Source organism: Gopherus flavomarginatus, chromosome 5 (genome assembly GCF_025201925.1).
Source record: "Gopherus flavomarginatus isolate rGopFla2 chromosome 5, rGopFla2.mat.asm, whole genome shotgun sequence".
Lineage (NCBI taxonomy): Eukaryota > Metazoa > Chordata > Testudines > Testudinidae > Gopherus > Gopherus flavomarginatus.
The window spans coordinates 75727575-75751928 of NC_066621.1; the positions used below are offsets into that span (position 1 = coordinate 75727575).

The 24354-nt window shown below is 39.4% G+C and overlaps 1 protein-coding gene and 1 long non-coding RNA gene across 2 annotated transcripts in view; one reads left to right on the plus strand and one right to left on the minus strand.

Moving 5' to 3' along the window:
- Positions 1–24354, plus strand: part of ANO1 (anoctamin 1) — a 142224-nt gene that overhangs the window by 44877 nt on the left and 72993 nt on the right. The window contains exon 3 of the mRNA XM_050955271.1: positions 20179–20357. Within this exon, the coding sequence (XP_050811228.1) occupies positions 20179–20357 (179 nt within the window). The remainder of the gene's footprint in view (positions 1–20178; positions 20358–24354) is intronic.
- LOC127052180 (uncharacterized) overlaps positions 13610–24354 on the minus strand; it is a 29443-nt gene continuing 18698 nt past the window's right edge. Inside the window, exons 3-4 of the long non-coding RNA XR_007774690.1 lie at positions 17922–17980; positions 13610–13788 (exon numbers count right to left, since the gene is read on the minus strand). This is a non-coding gene — a long non-coding RNA (uncharacterized LOC127052180). The remainder of the gene's footprint in view (positions 13789–17921; positions 17981–24354) is intronic.

Consider the following 24354-nt stretch of genomic DNA (forward strand, 5'->3'; position numbering starts at 1 on the left):
TCCACCAATTCTGCCCCTAGAGCTAAATGTTCCTGGGTTAAACAGAGGCACTGCAGTGCGTATCCCAGCGTGATGATGATATTTAACACACTCTCCATACACAAACTACTGCTAATTTCTTTAATTTTACAGTTCACATCATCTAAAGACCAGTACATGCAGGCATGATGCCTCTGACCGGGGGCATCTATGGCGCACCCAGGACAATCCTCATTTTGTTTTTCTCTCAGGCAGTGCTTGATTCCGTGCACAGCTGCTCGTACAATTGCACGCATCGCTGTTTTACAGTTATGAACTCGCATTGGCTTAATATCGAATTTTTCCCTCAACTTTAGATAGTGCAGGCCTATAGTGTAAGCGTCCCCCGCTGTTTTGGCATTCTGTGAAGCATCTGGTTTGTGTCTGGGCCAACAGATCGGGCCCAGACCACTTGGTCCTTCGGAGCTGTCGGTGTTCAAAACCTCCAAGTCCTCTGAAGAACCATCACTCAGCTGCTGAAAAATTGACAGTAATAAATGCGTGTAAGGCATCTTTCTACTTTTTCATAACATGGTTTTAAAGCCTTTTACACTGTGCATCAAGAGATCCCGTCTGCGGGCAGCTTTTAAAAACAACAAACAACAACAATTGAAATATGTCTCTGGGCAGGCTTGATCCAAAAGGCTCTAGCCAATTGAGCATTAGTTCCTGCCAAACCACCCCTTTGAACGTTCTTACATACAATGTACCTGTGCCTTGTCTCTGCACAGACCTTCGTTTGATTCGTTTGGGTTCTCCTGGCCGGGGCAGGAGTCTTAAACAAATCATGGCCCAGTGGTCTGGCCTCGTGTTTCTCCACCGCGTTGTTTCTGCGGGTACAGGCATCATTAGCTATCCCTGTCTCCCCGCTCCCATGACCCGTCTCAAACATTGTTTGCCACAACGGTGTGTTTGTTTCTTCAGGGCCCATAGCAGCAACCGTATAACGTCTCTTCATAAGAAGCTTGACAGCCGGAGTTGGCCAGGGCCTTCGAAGTGCAGCCATCTTTAATCATCAGACCCCTTTAAATAGAAGCTCCTCCTTACAACGACAGCCCTAAACTGTTGGCTAAGAGTATCATCCGCCATTTAGCATTAGGGGCAGAATTGGTGGACAAAGTGACAGAGGCCGAGAACCCCAATAGCTTTTTAGATGAAATCATCAAACCAACAGATAAATGTTTAATGCAAAATGTTGAACATAAAGAAATGTGTCTTCATTTAGGCATGTCTTTTCAAGTGTTTATACCTTTACAAGACTTTCACCTCTCTTTGTTAAAAGGTCAGAAAATAAGCAATCTTCTTCTTTTTCTCTCTAATTCAGTGGTTTACAAAATAAGGGGACTATAACAGTTACTAAAAACCTGGGGTGCTTCTGCCTGCTCTTTTTTATTACAACACAAATATAAAAGGGACGTGTCTTAGGTTTGTCTTTTTAAGTCATTATCCCTTTGCAAAACTTAATGTAACTTTAGCCTGTGTTTGTTAAAAAGCAGGTAAAGAAGCAAACTCCTTCTCTCTGATCCACTCACTCACAGAGGCTGCTTTGCTACCAGGAGCTTTGCTGCAGCTTCACATTGTTTTTACTAAAAAAACCCCTGTTAGTTTAAAACCTAGGGAAAAAAACTTTAAAAAATGGTGTGTTATTAAAAGCTTATGGATTTAATTTTTATTAAAAAAAAACCCTGTTAAAGGTCTACATGGCAGAAAAATGCTGGGGGGTCTGTTTCTTTAGATAAGAATAAAACAGTTAAAAGGAAGGGGTGGGGGAAAAGGAGGGAGTTGGCTCTTGTTTAAAATCTTGGGACTCTAGGATTGGTTCAGGACAATAAATTTTGTGATGCTGCTGTAAAACCACCTCTGAATGGGCCAATCCAAAGGTGGTGATAACAAGTCTGAGAGAATCTGAACCAGAAAAATTGCCCCATTCTACAGAAAGATTTAAAAGGTGAGAATTCTCCCCCTCTCTCTCTCATTTTCTCTCTCTGTCTGACTCAGCTGTGTGCTGTCTATCTTTGCCCTTTGCAAAGGGGCTCTCTTTTTCCTTTTCTTGTCTTGTTCTTTCTTTTAACCTACCCTGATTCTGAATGCTTTTCTGTTCATTTTTTTACCCTGTGCTTACTAAACAGACTCTGCCTGCTTCTCTCTCTCTCATTCTGATTCCATCATGTGCTCTCTATCTTTGCTCTTTTTTCTTGTTCTGTTCTTTCTTTTAACCTCTCTTTTTTTCTTAACCTACACTGGTATTGAATAGTTTCAGTGCTTTTTTATTCACTTTTTTACCCTGTGCTTACCAAACAGGTTCTGCCTTTGTAAATTCTCTTTTTAAATCTAGTTTTTAATCATTTTAAATGCTTTTTTCTTAGTACCCCTTTATAGTTTTTGACCATGTGCTTACTAAACAGATTTTGCTTTAGTAAATTCCCCTTTTAAACCTAGTTTTTAATGTTTTTAATGCTTTTTTCTTAACCTATATTGGTATTCAATTGTTTCAATGGCTTTTTATTCACCTTTTTTACCCTGGGCCTCCCAAACAGGTTTTGCCTTTCCCTTTTTCAACCTAGTTTTCAATATTATTTAACTTTTTTCTTAAACTAGCCCTTCAAAAACAAATATTTCCTTTTTTTTAAGTTCTATCTTTCTATTCTTTCATAACCAGCCTCTTTTGTTCAATAACTTACCTCTCTTCTTTCAAATTTCCTTTTTTTCCTCTAAACCTTACTCATACTTCCTTTTTTCCTCTTAAAACTCTCTCTTACACTCTTTTTTCAACCTTTTTCTCTCCATTTACCCAACCACCAACATACACAACACTTCCCCGAGTCAAACAAACACACACACACATTTTTTCAAAATGGCCAACAGCACCACACTTTGGCGCCAACGGAAACGGGGAGTGGGAAGGCGGTACATCATCCCTAAAAGGGGCGTGTAAACCTGTCAAAATTGCATGGTGATGAATGCTATCGAGTTTATTACTACTGCTGTATTTTGCACCAGCTGGCCCCTTAGGGGCCATTATGCCAGTGAAAATTGTTGAAGCACTACATTCAATAGCCCCTATCACACACCCTACTACTCCGGCATGGCTCCTATGCTGGAAAGGAAGGGTGTAGTGTAGAGCCCACTATCCTGTATCCGTATCACTTGGAGATTCTCCTAGGCCAGGGACAAATCTGGCTGCTTTGCTATGCAAAGAAGCTGGAAACTGGTCCAGCAATCTGGCCCTGTATGTGTGCGTATTAATTCTTGGACTGTATGCTTTTCAGGTTAGGGGCATTGTCCTCGAATAGGTTTATACAAGAGACAAGATGGGCGAGGTAATATATTTTACTAAACCATTTTCTGTTGGTGGAAGGAACAAGCTTTCGAGCTTCAGAGATCTTCAGGTCTGGAGAAAGAAACTAGACTGTCCAAACTAAATAGAAGGTGGGGCAGATTGTTACACATCACACGCATGTTGTAGGAGACCACTTAAAATGAAGAAGACAATTAACACCTCTTCAGTCAGGACAGTGGAAGATTAGTGGGCAACAGGGTGTTGTAAAAAATGGGCCATAAAACCAGTGTCTCTGTTAAGTCCATGGTTTTCAATGTACAGGAGAGTTATGAATTTAAGTTCTCAGGCTTGCTTTTTGAAAGGGCTGTGCAGATTTCCTTTAGGGATGTGGACTGAGAGGTCAGATATGGAGTGATTACTTTGTGAAAAGTGTTTGCCTATGGGTGATATGGTGTTTTTGTCTTATAATTTTTCTGAGAGTTCATTTGAGAGCTTAGTAATTTATCTGGCTTCACCCACATAGTCGTCATCGGAGCATCTGATGCACTGGATGAGGTATGCCACATGTTGCGACAGGCACGTGTAGGACTCATAAATCTTGAAAGATGTGTTGTGAGGATATTGATCATCATAACAGTGGACATATGTCTAGAGGTTTTGCATCTGTTGTTCTGGCAGGATCTGGTGCCACTTTGAGCTGGTGTGTCCTGGTCAGTGGAGAGCTTGCTTCTGATGCTGATGTTGGAGGGGCGGGGTAAGGGAGTTAAAAGGCCATAAATTAATATTTTGCTTACATAAAGCAATAGCCTATCCAATGTTATCACATATGTTCCACTCTTACCACTGTTGTTCCATCACATCACATAATAGAATATCTTCAGTGCACAGCCAGTCCTAATAAAAAAAAAATAGCAACAACCAAGGGTTCCAAAAATCCAAAAGTTTAAGAAAACAGCATGTGAGTAAATTCAAGGGCAAAACCAGGAAACTTTCTACATGAGGACTGAAACAGTTCCTTCCGTAACTCAATATTGCACCATATTTGGTTTTAATCTGTAGGCCATCATTTATTACTGTTGCCCTGCACTCTAGTCAAATATTGCTATCAATAAAAGTACTGTGACCAGGAGAAAAGAATTTATTTTCCATTTTCAAACAACAAATTTATTCTCAGTGTATAATAATTTTAAAGGCAATGATTTTGATATGATTTTTGAAGAACACAAAGACTGAATGGTAATGTTTTCATTTCAGAAATAGAAGCACATTCATGAAAACAAAAACCTTTTAGCTGGCAAGCTATGCATGATGCTTTTGAAAACAAGATGAACATGTTGGTGTGGAACAGAAATTATAAAGACTAAACCAGGAAAGTTTGCAGATAGATTGTAGTTGCAATATGTTGTTGAAACTCTTTTTGGAATTACAGATATGCTGAAGAAAGGTATCCAAAATAAAAAAGAAAATGGCTTTTCTCTAAATATTTTAAAAAAAACACAAACTTTCTATTATATGGAATATTATTTTCCATCATGTTTCTAGGTTTGGAGAACAAAATATTAAGGTTTAATTCCGTTTTATTCCACTGTTTAGTATTACCACTGAACTATCTGACAAACATTTACCAGATAAATGAACTAATGCACTTGCTTACTATTTTCTTGCAAAACTATTTTTCAGTAAAGTAAAAATAGAAATAACATATGGTGGAAGCATATAAACTTAATCCCATCTTGGAAGGAGGCAGAAGTGAGGAGAGAGAGAAATAATCCCTCTCTTTAAACTTCCAAGGTAAAACCCTGGCTCCATGAAGTCGGTGGGAATTTTGCCATTGTCTTTCCTGGGGCCAGGAGTGCATCCTAGAGCAAATCTACTAATAAGAACACAACACTTTCAGGAATCTCCCTGGGAAATGAGGGCAAAGAATTAATGTGTGCTCTCCCTTTCCATATATCTTCATTTGTGCTGTGAATGCATTTCCCATTTCTCTTTTTTTCATTTATGTTATCAGAACACATACTGAGTGTGGAATGCTATAGCCTGCTCTATGCCTTATTATGCTGGCCTAAAGGTTCTACACTGAAGATTCACAGCGATGTTAAAATACCTTTGATAATGAAGAAACCATTAATAATTTTATAAATGACTCCCTCCTCTCCGCAAGAGAACAATACGTTCTCTGTGTGCTGTAAACATATTTGTTTGTAGTCCTTTGTATCATTGATTTAAAGATTAAAAAAGCTATTTTTCTGAAAAGCAGGAAAAAGTACAGTAAGAGTAAACCTGTTTGCTGGCTGCTTAAATGTATGGTAGTTTTATATATTTTATATTCACAATATAAACATAGGTTTTATGGGCTCAGTCCTGCAAACACAATTCTCATTGCAATTTGGAAATGAAGAGGAGATTTGTCTGCACAAGAAGTGCAGAATCTCGCCCTGTTTTGGGAACACTATTGCTTGAAGTCATTTGTAGCTAAGCTTTGATTGATAATAAGAATGATATGGTAACCATAATGGTTTCTGGTGATCTGTAGATAACACTGAATAGGTGATGATATTTTCTTTTTTGTGTTCTCTCTGTTTGTCAGGTCGTAGTACATCTGAAAACTAGCCTATACCTGCTGGAGTTTCTTAGTTGCAGGTCTTTTTTCTGCATGGTGTTCTACAGAAGATAACCAATTTATCCTGAAATTAGTAAACTACATGGCAAAGTCAAAGTTCAACCAAGCTATAATATTTTATTTTTCTTTGACGCATCTAATACTGGCTGCTTCCAGGGATCAGATACAAGACCACATTAGAACAGTGGTAATATCTGGTATGGCAAGTCCTGTCTGATGTCCTTTGGAACTACGCTGTCAGGAAGCAGGGAGATAGGGATGCTTTTGGGAACAGGACAGGCCTAGAAGCATTGTGTATCTGTGCTCATGCACATTCCCCTTCCACCTCTAAAACTCATGAGATTCTCCAGGTTTGAGGATAGAAGCCACAGCTTATTCCAAGGAATACGATTCGTAGCTGACCATTGGAACTAGGGTGAAGTAAGTGTGAAAAATAGGGACAGGGGGGTAATAGGAGCCTATATAAGAAAAAAACCCCAAAATTGGGACTGTCCCTATAAAATCATGACATCTGGTCACCCTAATTGGAACAATCAAGAAGAAACTCCATGAAGAGAACCTCCAGACTTCCTCTCTTATCCCTTTTTGTAGTGTATAGGAATGGGGTAGTATCTTTTCAGATAGCTTGTGAGCCCTCTTATGAGACTCCTCATCTATTATTGCTGAAACCACCGGAACTTGACAGAACAGTAGTGTATATGCATAGCTAGACCTTGTGTGTTTGAATAGAGGTAGTAAACATGGTTATTTGGAATCCGACTGCCTGTATGGTGTCTTCATATTCTTAGTGTTGTGCAGAAAGCAAAGACAAAACAGTTGTTTGGAAGGGATACTACCCAATTCCTATACACTGTACCTTCAGATGGACTTTACTGCAAGAGAGGGTGATCTGGCCCTCTGTGAGTCTTTATTCATTTCCCTGGCTGTTGTAACACTTGTACTTCCCTGACAAGGAGCATGTTGGAAAGTATTGGTATTTAACTTCAACCAGACTTTAAGGCAACACCCTGTCTACCAATTTCTGGAATCATTTCAATCCATTCTAAACCTGTGAGATAACATGATGTAACTAATTGCTATAGGTGTGTTTATTTCATCTACAAAACAGCAGCTTAATACAATAGACCTTTGTTAAGGAGGAGACTCTGTTTATGGAGCATACTGTAGACTGCACAGTCATAGTTGGCATCCCTTCTGAGGGCCAAAATATAAAAATTTTATGGGCTGCTTTAAACAGTAATTCATTATTTTAGACTAAACATTATATTAATAAGGCTTTGCACTTCTAGTATGCCTTTCAGCTGAGGATCTCAAAGTTCTATATAAATACATTGGTCCAAATTCTGTCTCCAGCCAGCACTGAAAGTTGAGAATATGCTGACAGCTGAATTCTGTGCTCCAAGAAATTTGCTACCAGGATGGGATTCCCCCAGGAATCCTAAACAGGAGCAGCTTGCTTCCTTGGACAGCATATGCCACACATCCAGCTTGTGCACTAGCAGGCTATGGGCTGGACCTCTTCCTCCGCTAGCAGGCTACACCCTCTTGAAGTGCAGGGATCTGTGTGGTGTTCAAATCTCTCCTAACACCGCCTGGAGAACAAGCAGAGATTCTGCCCTGTTATCTGGATGGGGAAAAGGCTTCCTATGTAGTCTACCTCCCTTGAACACCATCGACATTAATTAAATTAAAGGCACATTTCATATCCATCCAAGATGGTTCCCAACCTAATGAGTCTTTCCAACCTTATTTCTATTATTATAACCCTGTACTTACCTTTTCAGTGAGAGATAGAAAAGGATCACTTCACCCACCAATGAAATTTAGCAGCTTATTAACATTATACAGTAACACTACATTACAGTTTAGAACAGGGAATGAAGAAGATGTCTGAATGCAGGTGAAACTGCGATATCTTTAATGACTACAGATACTACTTCTCTCAGCACAGAATTTCTTAACATAGTGCTGAGGCATTGGTTCTATACAGCCTATTGAATCAAGCCCACCCCATTTTGCAATACATGCTATTTATTGGTGTTCTATGTAAATCTCCCATACAAGAACAGATTCAGCTCAACTGTGTGTAGACTGAGAGATCTGACAATATAGCAGTGTAAGGTGAAATGGCAGCATTTAGATATGGAACACTGCGAAGTGACTTTTAGACCACATTTATATGCTTACAAAACCTTCAGTAACATACAGTAACTCCTCACTTAATGTTGTAGTTATGTGCCTGAAAAATGTGACTCTAAGTGAAATGATGTTAAGCGAATCCAGTTTCCCTATAAGAATTAATGTAAATGGGGGGGATTAGGTTCCAGAGATTTTTTTTTCTTGCCAGACAAAAGGCCTCATATACATTTTAAACAATTTTAAACAAGCAATTTAATTCAGGTATTAAATGGGCTGGCAGCCCCCTATCAGCTCCCCTATGCCCCGCCCCCAGTGCTTCCCACCCACCGGCAGACCCCACGGATCAGCGCCTTCCTCCTGCTCCCTCTGCCTCCTGCCTGTGGCAATCAGCTGGCGGGTGGGAGGTGCTGCGGGGGGGCCATCGGGGGGCTGTGAGCCGTGGACAAAGCAGGCGGCCAAATGAAGTTATAGGGGAGCATTGCACAACTTTAAACAAGCATGTTCTGTAATGGAGCAGGGACGTAACATTGAAACAGCATTAAGCGAAAGGACATTAAGTGAGGAGTTACTGTATATGCTTCTGTAGAGACCCAAAAGGTGGTAGAGCCCAACATAGTATTAATTTACAATAAAATGTATAGATAAAACAATATGTAGTCTACTTATACCTCCACCCTGCAAGTGCTAATGCATGTGTTTAAGTTTATGCAGTGAGTTGTCCCATTGATCTCAATGTGTAAAGTTAAGTATGTGCATAAATCATTGCAGGATTAGGGCCTTAGACCATGCCCTATATAATTTACAGTCTGCTTAGTGTATGTCCAGCGGGTAGCACAATAAAAGTAATAATGTTTGTGCCCCCACTTGTACAAGTTCAGCATTGCAAGCTGTTATGACTAAGTGCATTTTACATTTTTACTTATTTTGGATTAACAGGAGAAAGCAGTAGTTCGATATCTGTGATAGCTCAAAGATACATATTAAACCAACATATCTTAATATTTCCCTTAATATTCTTCTCCCATAAGCACTTCTGTCCTTTCTCCTCCACTGCTCCTCACACTAGGAGTGACATCCCATCTCCTATGGGCCATGCAAATTAATAATTGGTATGTAAAAGTTCTGTTTAAAAGGAACTATCAGAATTCATAGGCTAAAAAAACAATTAACTGCCCTTCATAACCTGCTCTACCTTCTTTTCTGTTGTTCTCTTTTCTATTGCCCATGGATCCAACACTTCAAAACACACTCACTGGAGTACTCTTTACTCATTTCAGTAAGCCCATTGAACTCAAATGGCTACTCATGTGAGTAAGAGTTGCAGGATTAAGGCCTTTCAATAGTAATCACTTTGCAGGGGTTACAGTGATTCTGCTCTCGATAGCAGTGATGTAAATACAGAATGATTTCACTGGAATTATCCCACATGTATATCAGTATAACGGGAGCAGAATTTGGCTCATTGTTTCTTTTATTTGGCTATAAATTACCATAAACAACTATGGGGTATGTAGATAATAAGAATTATGCAAATTATTCAATTAGTCATACAAATAAATAGCTTCCCTCACAAGAACCTGTTAATATTGTGTGTAGAATAAAGTAGTGGCCTTCTCAGTAAGGTTTTAATGAATCATGGAGACTGAAATCTTCTCACCATAGGTCAGAAATGAGCCACATTGGTGGGAAGGGATGGCGGAGTGTTCCTTGACATCCCTGCTGTACTTGTCCTGGAGACGAGGAAAGGATTTCAGTTTCCAGATCTGTTGTTCCTGGATTTTTGTGGGTTTTTTTATAAGCACTAAAATGTATAAAGAAAACAAAGAGGAGGTGGTAAGTGGATCAACTTTGTGGGAAAGATTGTTGTCAGCTTAGTTTAAGCCTGATGGAACAGCCTGTACCTTTGAATGTTGCAGGTAGACAGAAAATCAAGGGAAAACAGAGGGTGCTGAGGGAGAATCCTGCTAGTAATGTACGTCCACAAAGCCATGCTGTGGAAGTCAGATTTTCAGAAAATTCTGCTTTGAAACAGCAATTTTTCTTTATTTGTAGCAGGCGGAAGTATAGCACAATATCAGCCAAATGTAAAATCTAGAGAGGGGGAAACTCAGTACAAGTGGCAAACAAATATATTTGTTACAGACTACCAAGCAACTTTCTTAACATGGTTTTTGTACACACTTAGCATGATGGGGTCATGACCAGACTCTGAATACTACTGTAATACAATAAATAATAATAGACATGGTGCCTTAATTTTAAGGATTCTAGTAACAAATTTGCAATACCAAAGCCCCTTTTGGGAAGGACCTATAATATGATTTTTAAACAATTATTTCACACGGTTAAAAATGCTGTTTATTTTTACTGCCAATCGCTGAATGATTTTTAAATTCTCCAGCACTACCACTGTAGAAATTAGACCCATATTTCTTACATGGCAATGAAACTAATTCTTTGTTTGACATGAGAGACTCTAATCCTTATATTCATGCAAAGGTTGGCAGAACAATGTGCTCTTCTCTGTTGGATTTCAGTGTGTGTTGGGAACAACTGCGGTTTCAAACTTCGATGCATTTATTCCAGCTATTTTCTTAAACATAGTCCTTAAATAGAAAACAAATGAAGATGAGATAAGAAAAAATGTCAGTTAAATTATCTCTGAGAAACATTTCATTCAGCTATCTGCAATAATTTGTTTACATACAGTCAGGGTGATTTCACGGTATTCTTTCAGCTGTGAACATACTTCACTTGAGAGCTGTATGTTACACTCAGCCTGCCTGCTGATCGTCCATTGATTCTAATTAAAATTTCTTTTGTGGTTTAGAGCATTAAATGGCCATAAGTACTTATTACTAAAAATATTTAAACAAATTGTTTTGGTATGCAACTAGGGTGTCCAATACTGCAACTCTTATTCACGCCTGAAGTCCTGTTCCCATGGGTACTCCCACTGAAGTCAAAGAGAGGGAGTATTACTCAAGTGAGTTAGGGTTGCAGGATCAAGTCCCAAATTTGCATAAAAGAAAATAATCCATTTATAGTTATGAGAGGACAGTTTGGATGAGAATCTTAACAATCATGTTTCTAAAGTCTGAGCAAAATGGGAGAGGGATAGCTCAGTGGTTTGAGCATTGGCCTGCTAAACCCAGAGCTGTGAGTTCAGTCTTTAAGGGGGCCACTTAGGGATCCAAGGCAAGATCAGTACTTGGTCCTGCTAGTGAAGGCAGGGGGCTGGACTTGATGACCTTTCAGGGTCCCTTCCAGTTCTAGGAGATGGTATATCTCCATTTGAAGAATGTTTTCAACTGAGAGGGAATTCATTGGGGAAAATGCTCCTGCACGTGCCATACACCATTTACAATAGTATTTTTTTTTCAGGGTGACTGTCTTTCTGGTCTTCTTATTCATGATATTCCTCCCTCAGGCTTCTTTATCTTTGGTTCACCAGTGTTTGACCAGTGCTTGATTATTGTTTTTTAACTTTTTGTTTTCATCTCAACTGATGTCTTCTGGGGTTTTAAGTTTTTAATGAGTACCTCTTTTCCCCTGAGGATTATCTGTCTGACAAAACTGGTTATTACCTGCATGGCCTTCTTCCCAAAAACATGCACCCACACATCTACCTCTAGGCAGAGTTTGACTGACTTGTTGCATACACATTAGGGAAGTAACCAGAGAATTCCATTCCCCTTTTTCTAAGAAGGAAGAGGGAAATCACAAGATTGAGTTGACCCTGTATATGTAACACACCATTCCACCACAAAAATGCAGCCTCCATCAGTAGGTAGTGCCCTGAGGAATAACTGATTGGTGGACCTGAAAAGACTCATAAGATCATAGCAACTGAAAGTTTTTGTCAGATTCATAAGCAGAATTACTGGAAGAAAATAAGAAAAACTGTTGTAACACTGTATTTCTAACTGGAATTATTCAGTTGTGATTTAGACTACCTTCTCCTTGTACCCTGGGGCAGCCTGCCTGGACCCTGAGTCCAAAGCTCACCTCTGGGCAGAAAGCTGGGAATTGGTTACAGACCTCACTCTCTGGCCCATGGCGCTTTGGCTATATCGGTGCTGGGGGGGAAAGGGTGTGGTCATAATTTGCTGCTGTTATAGACCATCTGCAAATTACCATTCACTTCCTTCACCTCCAGAACACACCCACAGAAGTGGAATCATGACTCAGAAGTCTAGGTTGTAGTGTCCTAGGGCTACTCCTGGAGTGATGCAATTTATGCCCCAATCCTTTCAGGGCTGTGCCTAAAGACTACATCTAAGCCTGGAAGTACTGGCAATTTCTAAACTTAAGGGTGTTCAGATAAATGCAAAGATTTTAGAACTCAAGCAAAATAAATTATTTAAACTTTTCCTAATCTAAGAAGCTTTAAGTTCAGTTTGATTTGAATTTTGAGCAGAGATGTGCTTATATTGTTTGTACCATTTCAATATTCTTTCCTGGAAAAACAAACAAACAAAACCTACTTCATAAGAAACAAAGCAACAGGATCCTCCACAAAAAGGTCACATTGCTTTTGCCATCTTCTGAAACTTTTCAGCTGAGAACCAGTGGAAATCCTGCCACATCATTTCTTTTGGGGAAAGGATGTCTCAGGATCCAGAGGAAAACTCCCTAGAGTGCAGGGACTCCATGGAGAGCGTACCGCAGTCTTTTTATCTTAGTGCCTCCTCCCTAATAGCTCACCTCAAAATGTTGAAGACTTTCTTTGGATGCACCTGTCCCTACATCTGAACTGCAGAGTGAAAGTTAACATTCAAACCACTAGCACCAAACCCTTGGGGATTTTCAGGTAAGATTTCCATGTTGCTGTTAGGGAAGGATATTGTACACCTCTGAGCTCCTGTTCAGCTGGCTTTCCTTCCCCTTCCAAATGACTGATCCTCCCAAATATTCATGGGATTACAACCACACAGTATTCAGATGGAGGGGCATAAACCTGTATTGGAGAAGAGGAGAATGCTGCAGCTTTGGCTCCAGTCCCATCATCTTTCCCCAACCTTGCATTCTGTGTCCATTGACCATATTTGGCCTATATTTTGGTTACTTTCATCTCCTTAATACCTAAATGTGGAGGGAGAGAGAGATGGTCCATGAGAGATGCAACAAGAGTCCATATTAGTGTTTCATCATCTCTGTCCTACTGTCCCAATTTATACTGCTTGCCACAAAAAAAAAAACTGCTGCTGAGAAACAGCAATTATTATGACCAGTTACTCTGTGGATCAAAAATCTTGAATGTGATTTCTCCCTAAAGACACACAAATACGAATCAAGAACCTACCTATCTTCACGAATTGTCAGGGATATAAAGACATGGACATTAATGAATAATGGAATTGCCTGGCAATGCCACAGGTCAATGAAATAGAAGACATTTATGCCTAATGTTGACTGACCACTGACGTGCTCAGTTCATTGAAACTATTATTTAAATGTTGTTTAGCCAGGTGCATACAACACCATCATAATTCATATATGGTCAAGGCTGGTGAGACAGAGTACAGTATTTTATTAGATACTACATACCTGTAGGTTTAATGAGATGCAAGGGCAAGGATAGAGAAGAAATAACTTATTGGCCCTCTCGGTTGGCCATTGAGAGAACAGTAGTTATATCAACACTTATATGCATTTCATGTAACGTGTTCTGATTGGCTAACAGAAAGGGTTGTGATAGTCATACTCCCGGGACATCAAGAATGACCTTAGGGTAAAGAGACAGTGAAGTTGGTAATTTCCATAAAAGACATCATCCTAAGAAAAAATACTAGGTTATGCCCTTGACTCTACAGAGTGAGTGTGTGTTAACATGCTGTTTTTGCTATGGATACTAATATTTCTATAAATACCACTGGAAATGTTTTCCAAATCAGAGAAAACATGAATTGTGTTTAATATGTTTAAAATAAAATAGGAATTGAAATCCATACAGTTTACATAAACGAAAGTCTCAATTTGGAAAAGTGGCTTCAACATTTGTTTAAATGCTGCTAAAGTACAAAGGGAAGGTCTGAGGTATAATGTATGGCCACAAGCCATTCAAACTAAAATTCAGTTATGCTTACTATTCTGAAAAGTATCCCAAAAATAAATGTAATGGTTTGCACCAGAGTGCTTTTACCTTTTAAGCCAGGTAGCAAATTTGAATTCACTAATTACATGCAGGTTGGGATTTTTGCTAAATGGCTTGGATTGACCTATCCAATATTAAATTATATTATGACATTCTGATGTAGAAAATGACTGTAAACTTGTTCTAACTAGGATCATATCAATAAAGTACTAACATTTCATGTACTTTCTCGTAGTCATAATAAAACAAAATATTTGGTTCCTTACCTACTATGTTTACATTTGTTCTTTCATATATTGCCAGGCTACTGGTGTGCAAACACAGATGTAAATATATTCTGGCAGATGAGTGATTGTTTGAAATCACACAATAGCACTGAGTCATCTGGACAGAGTTCCAGTCTGATCTTGCATGTATCCCATTTTAGACTCAATGATTTATGTTCAAAAATGCAACCTCCCAACAAACAGGGCTCAATTGACTACTTCCAATTTTCTCTTTATTTAAGCCTTTATCTATACTTATGTTTTGATGCACGACTGTATTTTGATCTGTTTTAGAATTCTTGGATAACTCCTAGACAAACACCCCTCAGTTCACAAACACACATTTTACAAGTGCTGAAGGTATACACAGATCCTTTAGCTTAGGAAAGCAGTAATGATCCGCTCCCATGTTCCTGGTAACCTCAAAAGTCCCAGTGAAGTCACTGGGATTTTATCAGTCACAAGAAAATTCAGAGTAGTGTTCAATATATGCTGTAGAACCATTTGAACACTACAAAGCTAGAGAATGAATGACTCAGCCCTTAGGATTCTGCAACTTAGCACAGGGATATCACCTTCATATATGTAGGGAGTGGGTGTGTAAATACATATATTTTTCCTATATATGTGTGTACATATGAATGATAAAAATAGTTAATGTTCCATAATATAAAGTTGCATTGAGCTTTCCAGTGATTTTTGATTTGTCCACAGCTCTACATTCCTCAAAAGATAATCCTTTTGTTGTTTGAACTTCTTGTTCATTAATGATTTGCTAAGGTTTGGGATCCATACCTATATGCTAAAGTAGAGTGGCACCTCCATTCTAAAGCAGTGTGCAAGCTGGGCATCGAGGTTCTCGTGAATTGCTTAAGTTACAAAGAAATGTTATAGTTGTGCCAAGAAACTGAAGAGGGGTGGGAAAAGCACCACAGTTCTAAAGTAGCATGGAGCTGTGCACCAGTATTCTGAAGAAGGTGTCAGAAACACACACCATTCTAAAGGAGTGTGGGTGCTGAGCATCCAGGTTCCCAAGAAGCACAACAGTTGTGCCAAGGTTCTGAAGAAGTGTGGGAAATGTACATAGTTTTAAAGTGGCATGAGAGCTGGGTTCAAGATTTCAAAGAAGTATGGTAACTGAATGGGAATTCCAAAGAATCATAGTATCCGGATCCCATAGTTCCAAAGAAAAGGGATAGCTGCCCCAAATCTCTGACAAGCACAAGAACTATGCCAAGGTGACATACACATCTCTGCTCACATCCTGGGTCAATGCCTTCACTACAGTGGAACAGTTAACTCCTACATGTCCTTCTGTGGAACTCATCTAGCCTGCAAGGAATCTGGAAGGTATTATAATATCCACCTTCTAGCCTTGCCTAGCCTAAGTGAGTTTTGAAGCCAGTAGATTAATTGAGCCTGGAGCAAGAACTCTCCTCTGTGCCAGTCCTCAAAACACCAGGATAATCATATCACCCAATGAATCTGAACTAATGTAATAATTACAAATAAGATTCTGAGCCTTGCAAGGATACCTCAAAGTCCTTAGTAAAACATACTGGATGTAAGTCTCCAAAGACTTAATGAAGTATGCAGACTTCCTAAAGTCTATAGCAAAGCAGCCAGAAAAAAAAGTTTTTAAAAGTCTACAGGTGTCAATTTGAAGAAATTCTAGTGCCATTCTAGCGTGTAAAACACCATAAATCTAGGATATAATGTAGTTTATATCCTGTAATTAGTCAAAAATATATGTAGCTACATTGAGGTACCAGAATTTTTTTCTTGATAACTTTATCAAAACACTAAAGAAATCTCTAACGACTATAATGACTACCAACTTTAAGCTAGAGTTACAGTTTTTGAAATATCAATAACCTTATAGGAGAAAACTACACACAAGAACATTGTCATTTTAACAACCAAACATTAGAAAGGCAGGAACTGTAAATTCAATTCAGAATTTGATAGTATAAAAACACTCAGTTAAGGTACTCCAGACAACCTTATCTCACTTTTACTAGCATCTTGGGCAGCGGGGAGGATTAGAGCAAGAGTAATTTTTTTTAATGATTGATTTTATTTTATTAAATGTAATATTTGACCTTTTTTTGTTACTTTTAAGTTACTGTGTCTCGGGGGGAAGTGTTAGGTTTTTTGTTAACCTTTACTCCATCTTAAAGTACTGGTCTGTGTGTGTGTGTGTACACACACACACAGACCAGTACTTTAATATATATAAAATATATTTACAATACAATACGTGCAGAAGAGTTCAAGTTTAAATGCAAGTTTTGTTCAATAAAACATAATATTAGCTAGTTCATATGTTGGATTGTGTTGTAAATGCTATGTGGTATTAGAAGATCAAACTTTTACATAATCCAGCAGTGTTAATTTGCACGAGTGAGGATTGCAGCCTCAAGCTTTTGTTTACTTTCACTCTCCAGTTCCTCAGTTCTCTGTGAGGTGCTTGTCACTTACATCTTATATATCTCAAAATTGCTACCGTTTCCACATCCCATTGAAGTCAGTGGGAATTTTTCCATTGAGTCCATGAAGCTTTGAAACAAGCATAAAGCTTCTGAGTTCCTAGAAGTAGAACTACAGGTAAATATTGATATTTTAGCACTGAGTAGCTTTTATCATAACACAAAAGATGCTTTAACTGATACATACTTTGAGTTTTATGCAGGTTCAATGGGAGTAGATCACATTGGGTTTTGAGGTTTTGTAAAATCTATTGCAGTATATATTTCCATGTTGATATTTATCACCGGCTATAATGTTCTGTGATGACCTTTATCACAGTATGTGTTTCTATAGTGTCAACTGCGACAATAAATATATGTTCAAACTGGTTCAAAGGATATATAGAGTTTTGTAGCCAACCTTTAATTCCATAGTGGAATTCACCTCTACAGACTAATTATTGTGGCAAATAATTCCTTATAGCTGAGCTAAATCTGAAATAGTAAATTTGAATTTGGCTGAAGGTTGGCAATTTCAGATTAAGCTAAGAATTCATGAACTCAAAAAACCCAAATAACTTCTTTGCCTGTATAACTTGTATTAAAGATATACAAGGGTATTTTATCAGCTTGTTAAGTACCAGAATCCCTTTTTTCAGCCCCAGTTTGCACGCACAGAATGAGTGGCTGGCGCAAGAACTTGCCATTAACTACCTGATTTGCCCCCTTCTGAAAATTTACCTCACGCTTGAAGTATGGGTTGAATAAATTCAGAGAAGAGAAAAACAAAATTTGTAAAATGTTGCAGAATTTTATTTGCAGTGAAATGATGTGCCCTGATTCACCCCTATAGTATTGCCAACCCCAAATGTTCAAAAATCATGAGGCAGGCTCACCAATAATCATGACATTCTGTACAAATAATAGATTTGGTGTTCTTTTTATTTGCCTTCTGCTTTTTGAACCTCTAGGCTGCACTGGGATCACACTTTTGAAGCTTTCTCCACTGCCACAAGGGCTAGAAACTTACTTTTTCTTTAAGAACGAAGGCTGAAATCATCACATATCCACTTGACTCCAGGTGCTGGGCTTTAAGGAAAACAATAATTATCATGAGACTCATGACAAAATCATGAGAATTGGCAACACTGCTTACACATCTGTTTAAAGGCTAGTTACTTTCCAGAAGGCTCTTAAACACAACACTATAGTGATTGAGATGCAGTTCTCACAGGAGAATATTTAAAACCAAACACCAAGAAAATTCCACATTTTAAAGTTGAGAAAAAAATTGAGACTTCTGAAGTGTATCAGGACCACTGCAGGCAGGAAAGGAAAACAAACACACACAAGAGCTCTGGGCAGCTCTTCCTCTTGAAAATAGTTGGAGGGTCAAATCTTCCAGTCCTTAAACAAATAAAACTCCTACTGTCATCAGTGCCTCCAGTCATAGATATTAACATGTGCTCAGTAACTATACACTTAAATATCTGAGCCATCTTATCCAGGGCTATGCATTTTATACACATTGGCTCAGGGACTATGTTTTCTGACATATTCTGAACAGTGCTGAGCACATAGATGGTGCCTAGTGAATAATACAAATCCTGACAATAATTGTTGATTTTATGGACTCTGTGGATGCAATTTCTGTTCTTTGCTCTGGAATTGGTCTGAATACAGCTGAATCCCTAAGAAATTGATTCATAAACACATCTGATATTTATACAACACTTTCTCACTCCTGCCTTTACTCAAACTCAAAAAAAAATTACAAAACAAAATGGTGTTGAGTTAAAATGTAAAATTTCACAGCAGCTATTACTCCGCAACCCAGCATATGGCAGGACCTGCCACTCCTTGGGGGTTTAGTGATGTCTCATCTGACTCTTGTACTCTCTTTTCTTCGTCCTTCCTGACCTCTATGCTGCTTTTCATGGTGTCAGCCATGACATCCTTCCCAACCACCTTGGGACTGTTTGGTGGAGTCTCAGAGAGCTGCTGTTCTTGGTTTTGCTCCCATCTGTCAGAGTCCTTTTTTTCAGCAGAGAGACAGGCTGGTTCAGTGGATAGGGAGCTAGCCCTGAGATACCTAGGTTCTATTCCCACCATGGACTTCCTTTATGACCTCAGGCCAGTGCCTTAGGGACAGAGTTTCAAGGTTTTTAGGCACCCAAAGATGCAGTTAGGCATCTAGTGGGGTTTACAAAGCACCTAACCTTCTAGGCACCTGTGAAAGTCTCACTAGATGCCTAAATACCTTTGAAAATCTGGCCTCTAGTTTCTCTGTGCCCAGTGCCTCATCTGTACAATGGGGATAACAACACTGCTCTACCTCACAGAGGGGCTGTGAAGATAAATAGGTTAGACATTGTGAGGCGCTCAGATACTATGGCGATTTGGCCACATAAGTACCACAGGTAGAGTGGGAACTTTATCTGTACCACTGCTATCCCTTCCCTTGGTTTTGGCCCCTTCTTTTCACCTATCCTCCTCACAGCTACCTCTTTTCTGAATGTAACTTGGGCTGTATTTCTTCTGAGTCCCCTGTGTTCTGTCTTTAACACTACCCCCCCCCCAAGTCCCTTGCAAAGGGGTTCCTGTTTTATAGGTTCATATAACAACTTCCAGATGCTTAATTTAATTATCTGCTCTTTTTTATCTTAATCACCCTGCCTCTTTTTGTAAACAAAATATGGACTCCCTGCCCCAAGGGCACAAGCTGGGAGCAGCATCTCTCCTCTGCAGAACTCACATTTCACACTAAGACTGTGCTGCAGTTAATAGCTCTGCCTGGGGCCAGGATGTGCACTGTGAGCAGAGCTCCTGTACAAAACTGCCCCCACAAAACGGTGGCCTTGCCTTTTAGGTAAAAAATGTAGAGTCACTTGTAACCAACATAGAGGAAAAAATTCTATTGTACAATGGGAAAATGGCATGCAACATCCACTCTGCTGCTAATGCGCAGAATAATTTTATTTTTAACTAAGATGTATTCAAGTCCCTATGGGGCTGAGAAGAGACCATTAGAAAACACATCTTGAGTTTTAATAAGCACTGTAGAAAGCAATTTAAGTAATTATCCAGAAGGGAGCTGGAAAGAGCTGAGGGCACAGTCAGGGTAGCAGGAAGTAAGGCTGAGAGGGGAGGAACAACAAAGCGTGGGAAGAGAGAAGGAAGGCGGGGCAGAGAAAGGCAAGAACTGGTTATGTTTCAGATGGGGTACATTGGGAGGGACTAAGACTGGGATGAAAGTGTTTAGACCAACCTGTTTGTTTTTCTTTTAGGCACTAACAGTGCATTTCATGGGGTGGAATTTCTGCCAGAAGATCTTGGTGAGGGTCTGAATAAAACTGCAATGAGAGTGAATGAGAAATATTCCTCTCTACCTGCTGAGGAGAAGGGGATTCACATTATCAACATCCGAGCTATTGAAGACATCGGATACATCCAGCGTGAAAGTACAGTGAGTAGAGCAGTTATTAATACTTATTTTCTGGGGTTTTGTACCCTGACTCATCGCCCTGGAATCTGAGTGCTTTCATTCTTGGCGCCATCACCCCTCTGCAAAAATATATAAATGTTAAAAATGTATGTTTGGGGATTTGGATAGAGTGAGTTCTGCACTATTCCTTGTCAGATGTGAACAGTTACTGCAACCACAATACAGGCAATTTTAAAGGGTTTGTGTTGACTAATATATAGGAGGAAGGGAGTGTGAGAGATTGAGGGATCCTAATTTGAGCTAAATCATATAAAGGGCTCCTTATTCCCAGATTAAACAAACCAGCAAATGAGGCAATGGCAGCTTTTTGAATCTGTGTGGCTGTATTGAAGAGAACCCTTAAATGTCTAAAAATATGCACCCAAAAGCTTCAAATCTACATCTGCTTGCATTGATAATGTTACACCAATAACCTGCAGTATAGATTCCTGTTGTCTGAATGGATTTTCACTGTCATTTGTTATGCCTTCATTAAATTTTTTAAGTAAAATGGTTGTACCTTAAATACCCCTGGAGTAACTTCTAAATGTTGTAATGTAGATTCCCAGGTGGTTAGGAATCAGTAATCTCAAATACATGTATAAGGTCAGTATATATAGAGGTGTGTTGATACCACTGCTATCCCGCTGATCAATGTTGTCCCATTGTTTCCTTGAACTCCCTTGTCCATCTGTATCCATCTGTTGTCTCTTGTCTTATACTCTTGTCTTTATGGCAGGATCTGTCCTTTTTATTTTTTTTTTCCGCTCCTGTTTGTACAGCATGTAGTACAATGGGGTCCTGGCCCATGTTTAGGGTTCCTAGGCACTATGGTTATACAAATTAATATAGGTGAGGGAATAAAGGTTGAGAAGGGCCGAAACACAAATGTTAAATGATCAAGGCAAATGTAGTAGAAATAGAATATTATCTTCCACAATGGAGAGAGAATACTTAATTGGAATTGACTTGGGAGTGAAGAATACCACATGAGCAGCCTCTTAAGTGTGGGGATTTAAAACTAAAATGTCTTTTTAGTGGTTTTACCTTTTAGATTGAGCAGTTTGATCCTCAGTTGGTGTAAATCAACATAGCTCTGCTTATTTCAATGTAGCTACACTGATTTACATCAAATGAGGATATGGCCTACCAATATCTTCTCAACCTTAACTCCAGGTTAATGCGGTTATTGGTTTGGAAATTTCCTTAGCATTATAGCAAGAAATTCCTGATATACTTGCCATGTGGAACTGTGTATCCTCCCCCAAGTACATAAATGATATTATATTATAGATTACAGGAGTGTAGCTGCTTATTTAATAGAACGGCACCAATATGTCTTGCAAGTTCTACTTCCAAGCTTCTTAAAATCTCTCCACCTTGCCAGTTCAGATGTGGACTTCATGATATCCTCATACTTTAGTAATTTTATTGAGGCCAAGTCTATGGACTTCTTAAAGTCCTTAACCGATCAGGTTTTACCACAGTTTAAGTAAGGTGGGATGAGGCAGGGGGAGTGGGGGAAGGAGAGGGGGTACAGAGCTGAGAATCTCAATGTGTGTGATATATTAACCCAGATTTGTGTTTGAGCTATGGAGTGGGAGGTGTTTATCTCTGTGTTTCCCTGTCCCAATGATTTTAACAATTTCTAAGTTCAATTTGATTCTGTGCTGGGCTTAGAAAATGAAATGAGCCCATGAGCTGCTTAAATACTTGGTTGAATCCTTTCAGTGCTTATAGTCTCCACAGAAGATCATGGGGGAATGAATGCTGTACAAATGTGAGTCCATTTGGGACCGAGAGAGGAAGGAGCCATATTTTTTTTTGTACCCTAGAGCATTGGCACATTTCCCTGCTTTTTTAGATCCTCAGTACAGTTCCCATTCTGTTTCTGACTCTTGGTGCTGTTCCCATGCTTTTTTTGAGCACTGGTGCAGTTCTTAAACCTTAGCAAATCACTAGTGAATGACTCCAAAATTAAACCACCTGTACTGTCCAATCCAAATGTATGCACTAGAGCTCACCAAACACTCTGGAATAAAACACGTTTTAAGTAAGTTGACCATGCTGCTTGGGGGAAATAACATGACAAAAACTATTACAACATTCCTTCCCGCTCCCCCCGCCAAAAAAGTGAACAACATCTGTTTTTACTAAGGTGAAAATTTCCATTAGAATTATTCGAGAGAGAGGGCAGGGGAGGGAGGGAGTTCGCAAAAGAAGAGCTCAATTGAAAGAAGTGCTACTGGTCCTCGTCATCCACTGAGCCAGATTCTTTAATGCAGTCTGTCCCCTTTCTGCTGGCTAAAAGGGACCAGAAAGCAAATAAATCTTCTATGCCATCCTTTGCCATCTCTTATTACAGAGGATGTTCTGGGGGCAGGGAAAGGTGTGGCCACAGTGCACTGCTGTCTGATGATCTCCAGATGATAGGTGGCCCATTGAGTGTGGGCCATAAACAACTGGCACACTTGTTCTAATCTGCTGGAACCATCTGCTTGATTCAATGCAGAACTGGCTACAGAATCTGGGAGCTGAAAAATGGCTTCTTTGTGACTTCCACAGTCTAGCCCATTTATTTCAATAAGAATTGAAGACACTCGACACTTTTCAGAACTGGCCCACTGATAGTTACTGAGCTCCTCAGAAAGTCCCATTCACTTTGGGGGAATAGTAGGTGCTCATAAGATCAGGCCCTAACTTTTACCTTTTAGACCAGACTGCATTTTATTGAGGAATTCATTTGATCCCAAGTTTTCAAATTAAATGAGAAGTGATCTTGATGGAACCCTCAGAGTTCCCAGGCCTTTTGAGACTGGCTGTTGCACTTAAGAGGTTTAACTGCATGAAGACTGAAGTATTTTGTATCCCAGAATACTTTTCTATCACAAAATCTGCACATTTTTTAATTGCCCCCTGCAAACCGAATGTCGTTCTTGAAGGGGATGCTGAGGAGAGGAATGATCCCATCTGGGCTCTTCCCCCATCAACAACTGAACAATGAGTAAATTATGTCTTGTTACCATTAGCTATGTTGTTGTTATTATGCTCATAAACCAAGAGAGACTTTTGCTTGGTCACCCCAGCCTGGCTGTCTATTTAAAGTGTTTGTCGGCTCCCTTCCAACTCGGGCAGATTGGGAATTGCTGGCCAAAGTCAGAATATTGCCTGAGTGTAAATTGCACAATGACTTCAGAATTTGGCCTAATAATAGGCAAAAATCTTGGGCCCAGTTTGTCTCCTGAAGGCACTGGCTTACATTAGAGGAAGTATGGAACTACCCTATCCCAGAAGGAGTTCTAAGACAGCAGGTTCCTGAAGGTTTGAAGGACAGTAGATTGATAGTGCAGAAAGAGATGTCCTTGGGCCACACTCAACAAGACCCAAGAAGCCCTAAATATATGGAAGGTGCTTCTGGTGCAGGATCAGAGGAAGAGAGAATGAAGCCTCTTTAAATCAGCCTACTCATTCCAATAAAAACTGACTTTTTAGCAGAATTTACATATTTTTCATGCATCCTGAAGGATTTTGTTTTAATCTGGTCCTAAGAACTTAATATTGAGTTTATTGTAGGCTGTAATTAATTGCACTCTGAATGTTATGAGCAGGGTCAAACCTTGTAATACTTTGAATTAAAACCTCACCAATAGGTATGACCAGATCCTTCAATTAACATAACTGTAAAGATAAGCCCCTCACCTAAGACAAAAGGAATACGTGAACCCACCTAGGAGCTTTTGCTGAGTGTGTTGTAGGTCCGGTGTGAGTGGAAGGAAGGAGAGAAGGCTGAACAGACAGAAACAGGAAGAGACAGAAGCCTGATCTACACTTAAAGTTAGGTCAACATAGTGGAGTGCTGTAAGGTATCCTGACCTAATCTGTGGTCTATGGAATGCTTCCATTGACCTAGCTACTGTGGTTCAGGGCAGAGGAGTTTCTACAGAAACAGAGAACCCCTTCCCATCACTGTTGACTCCAC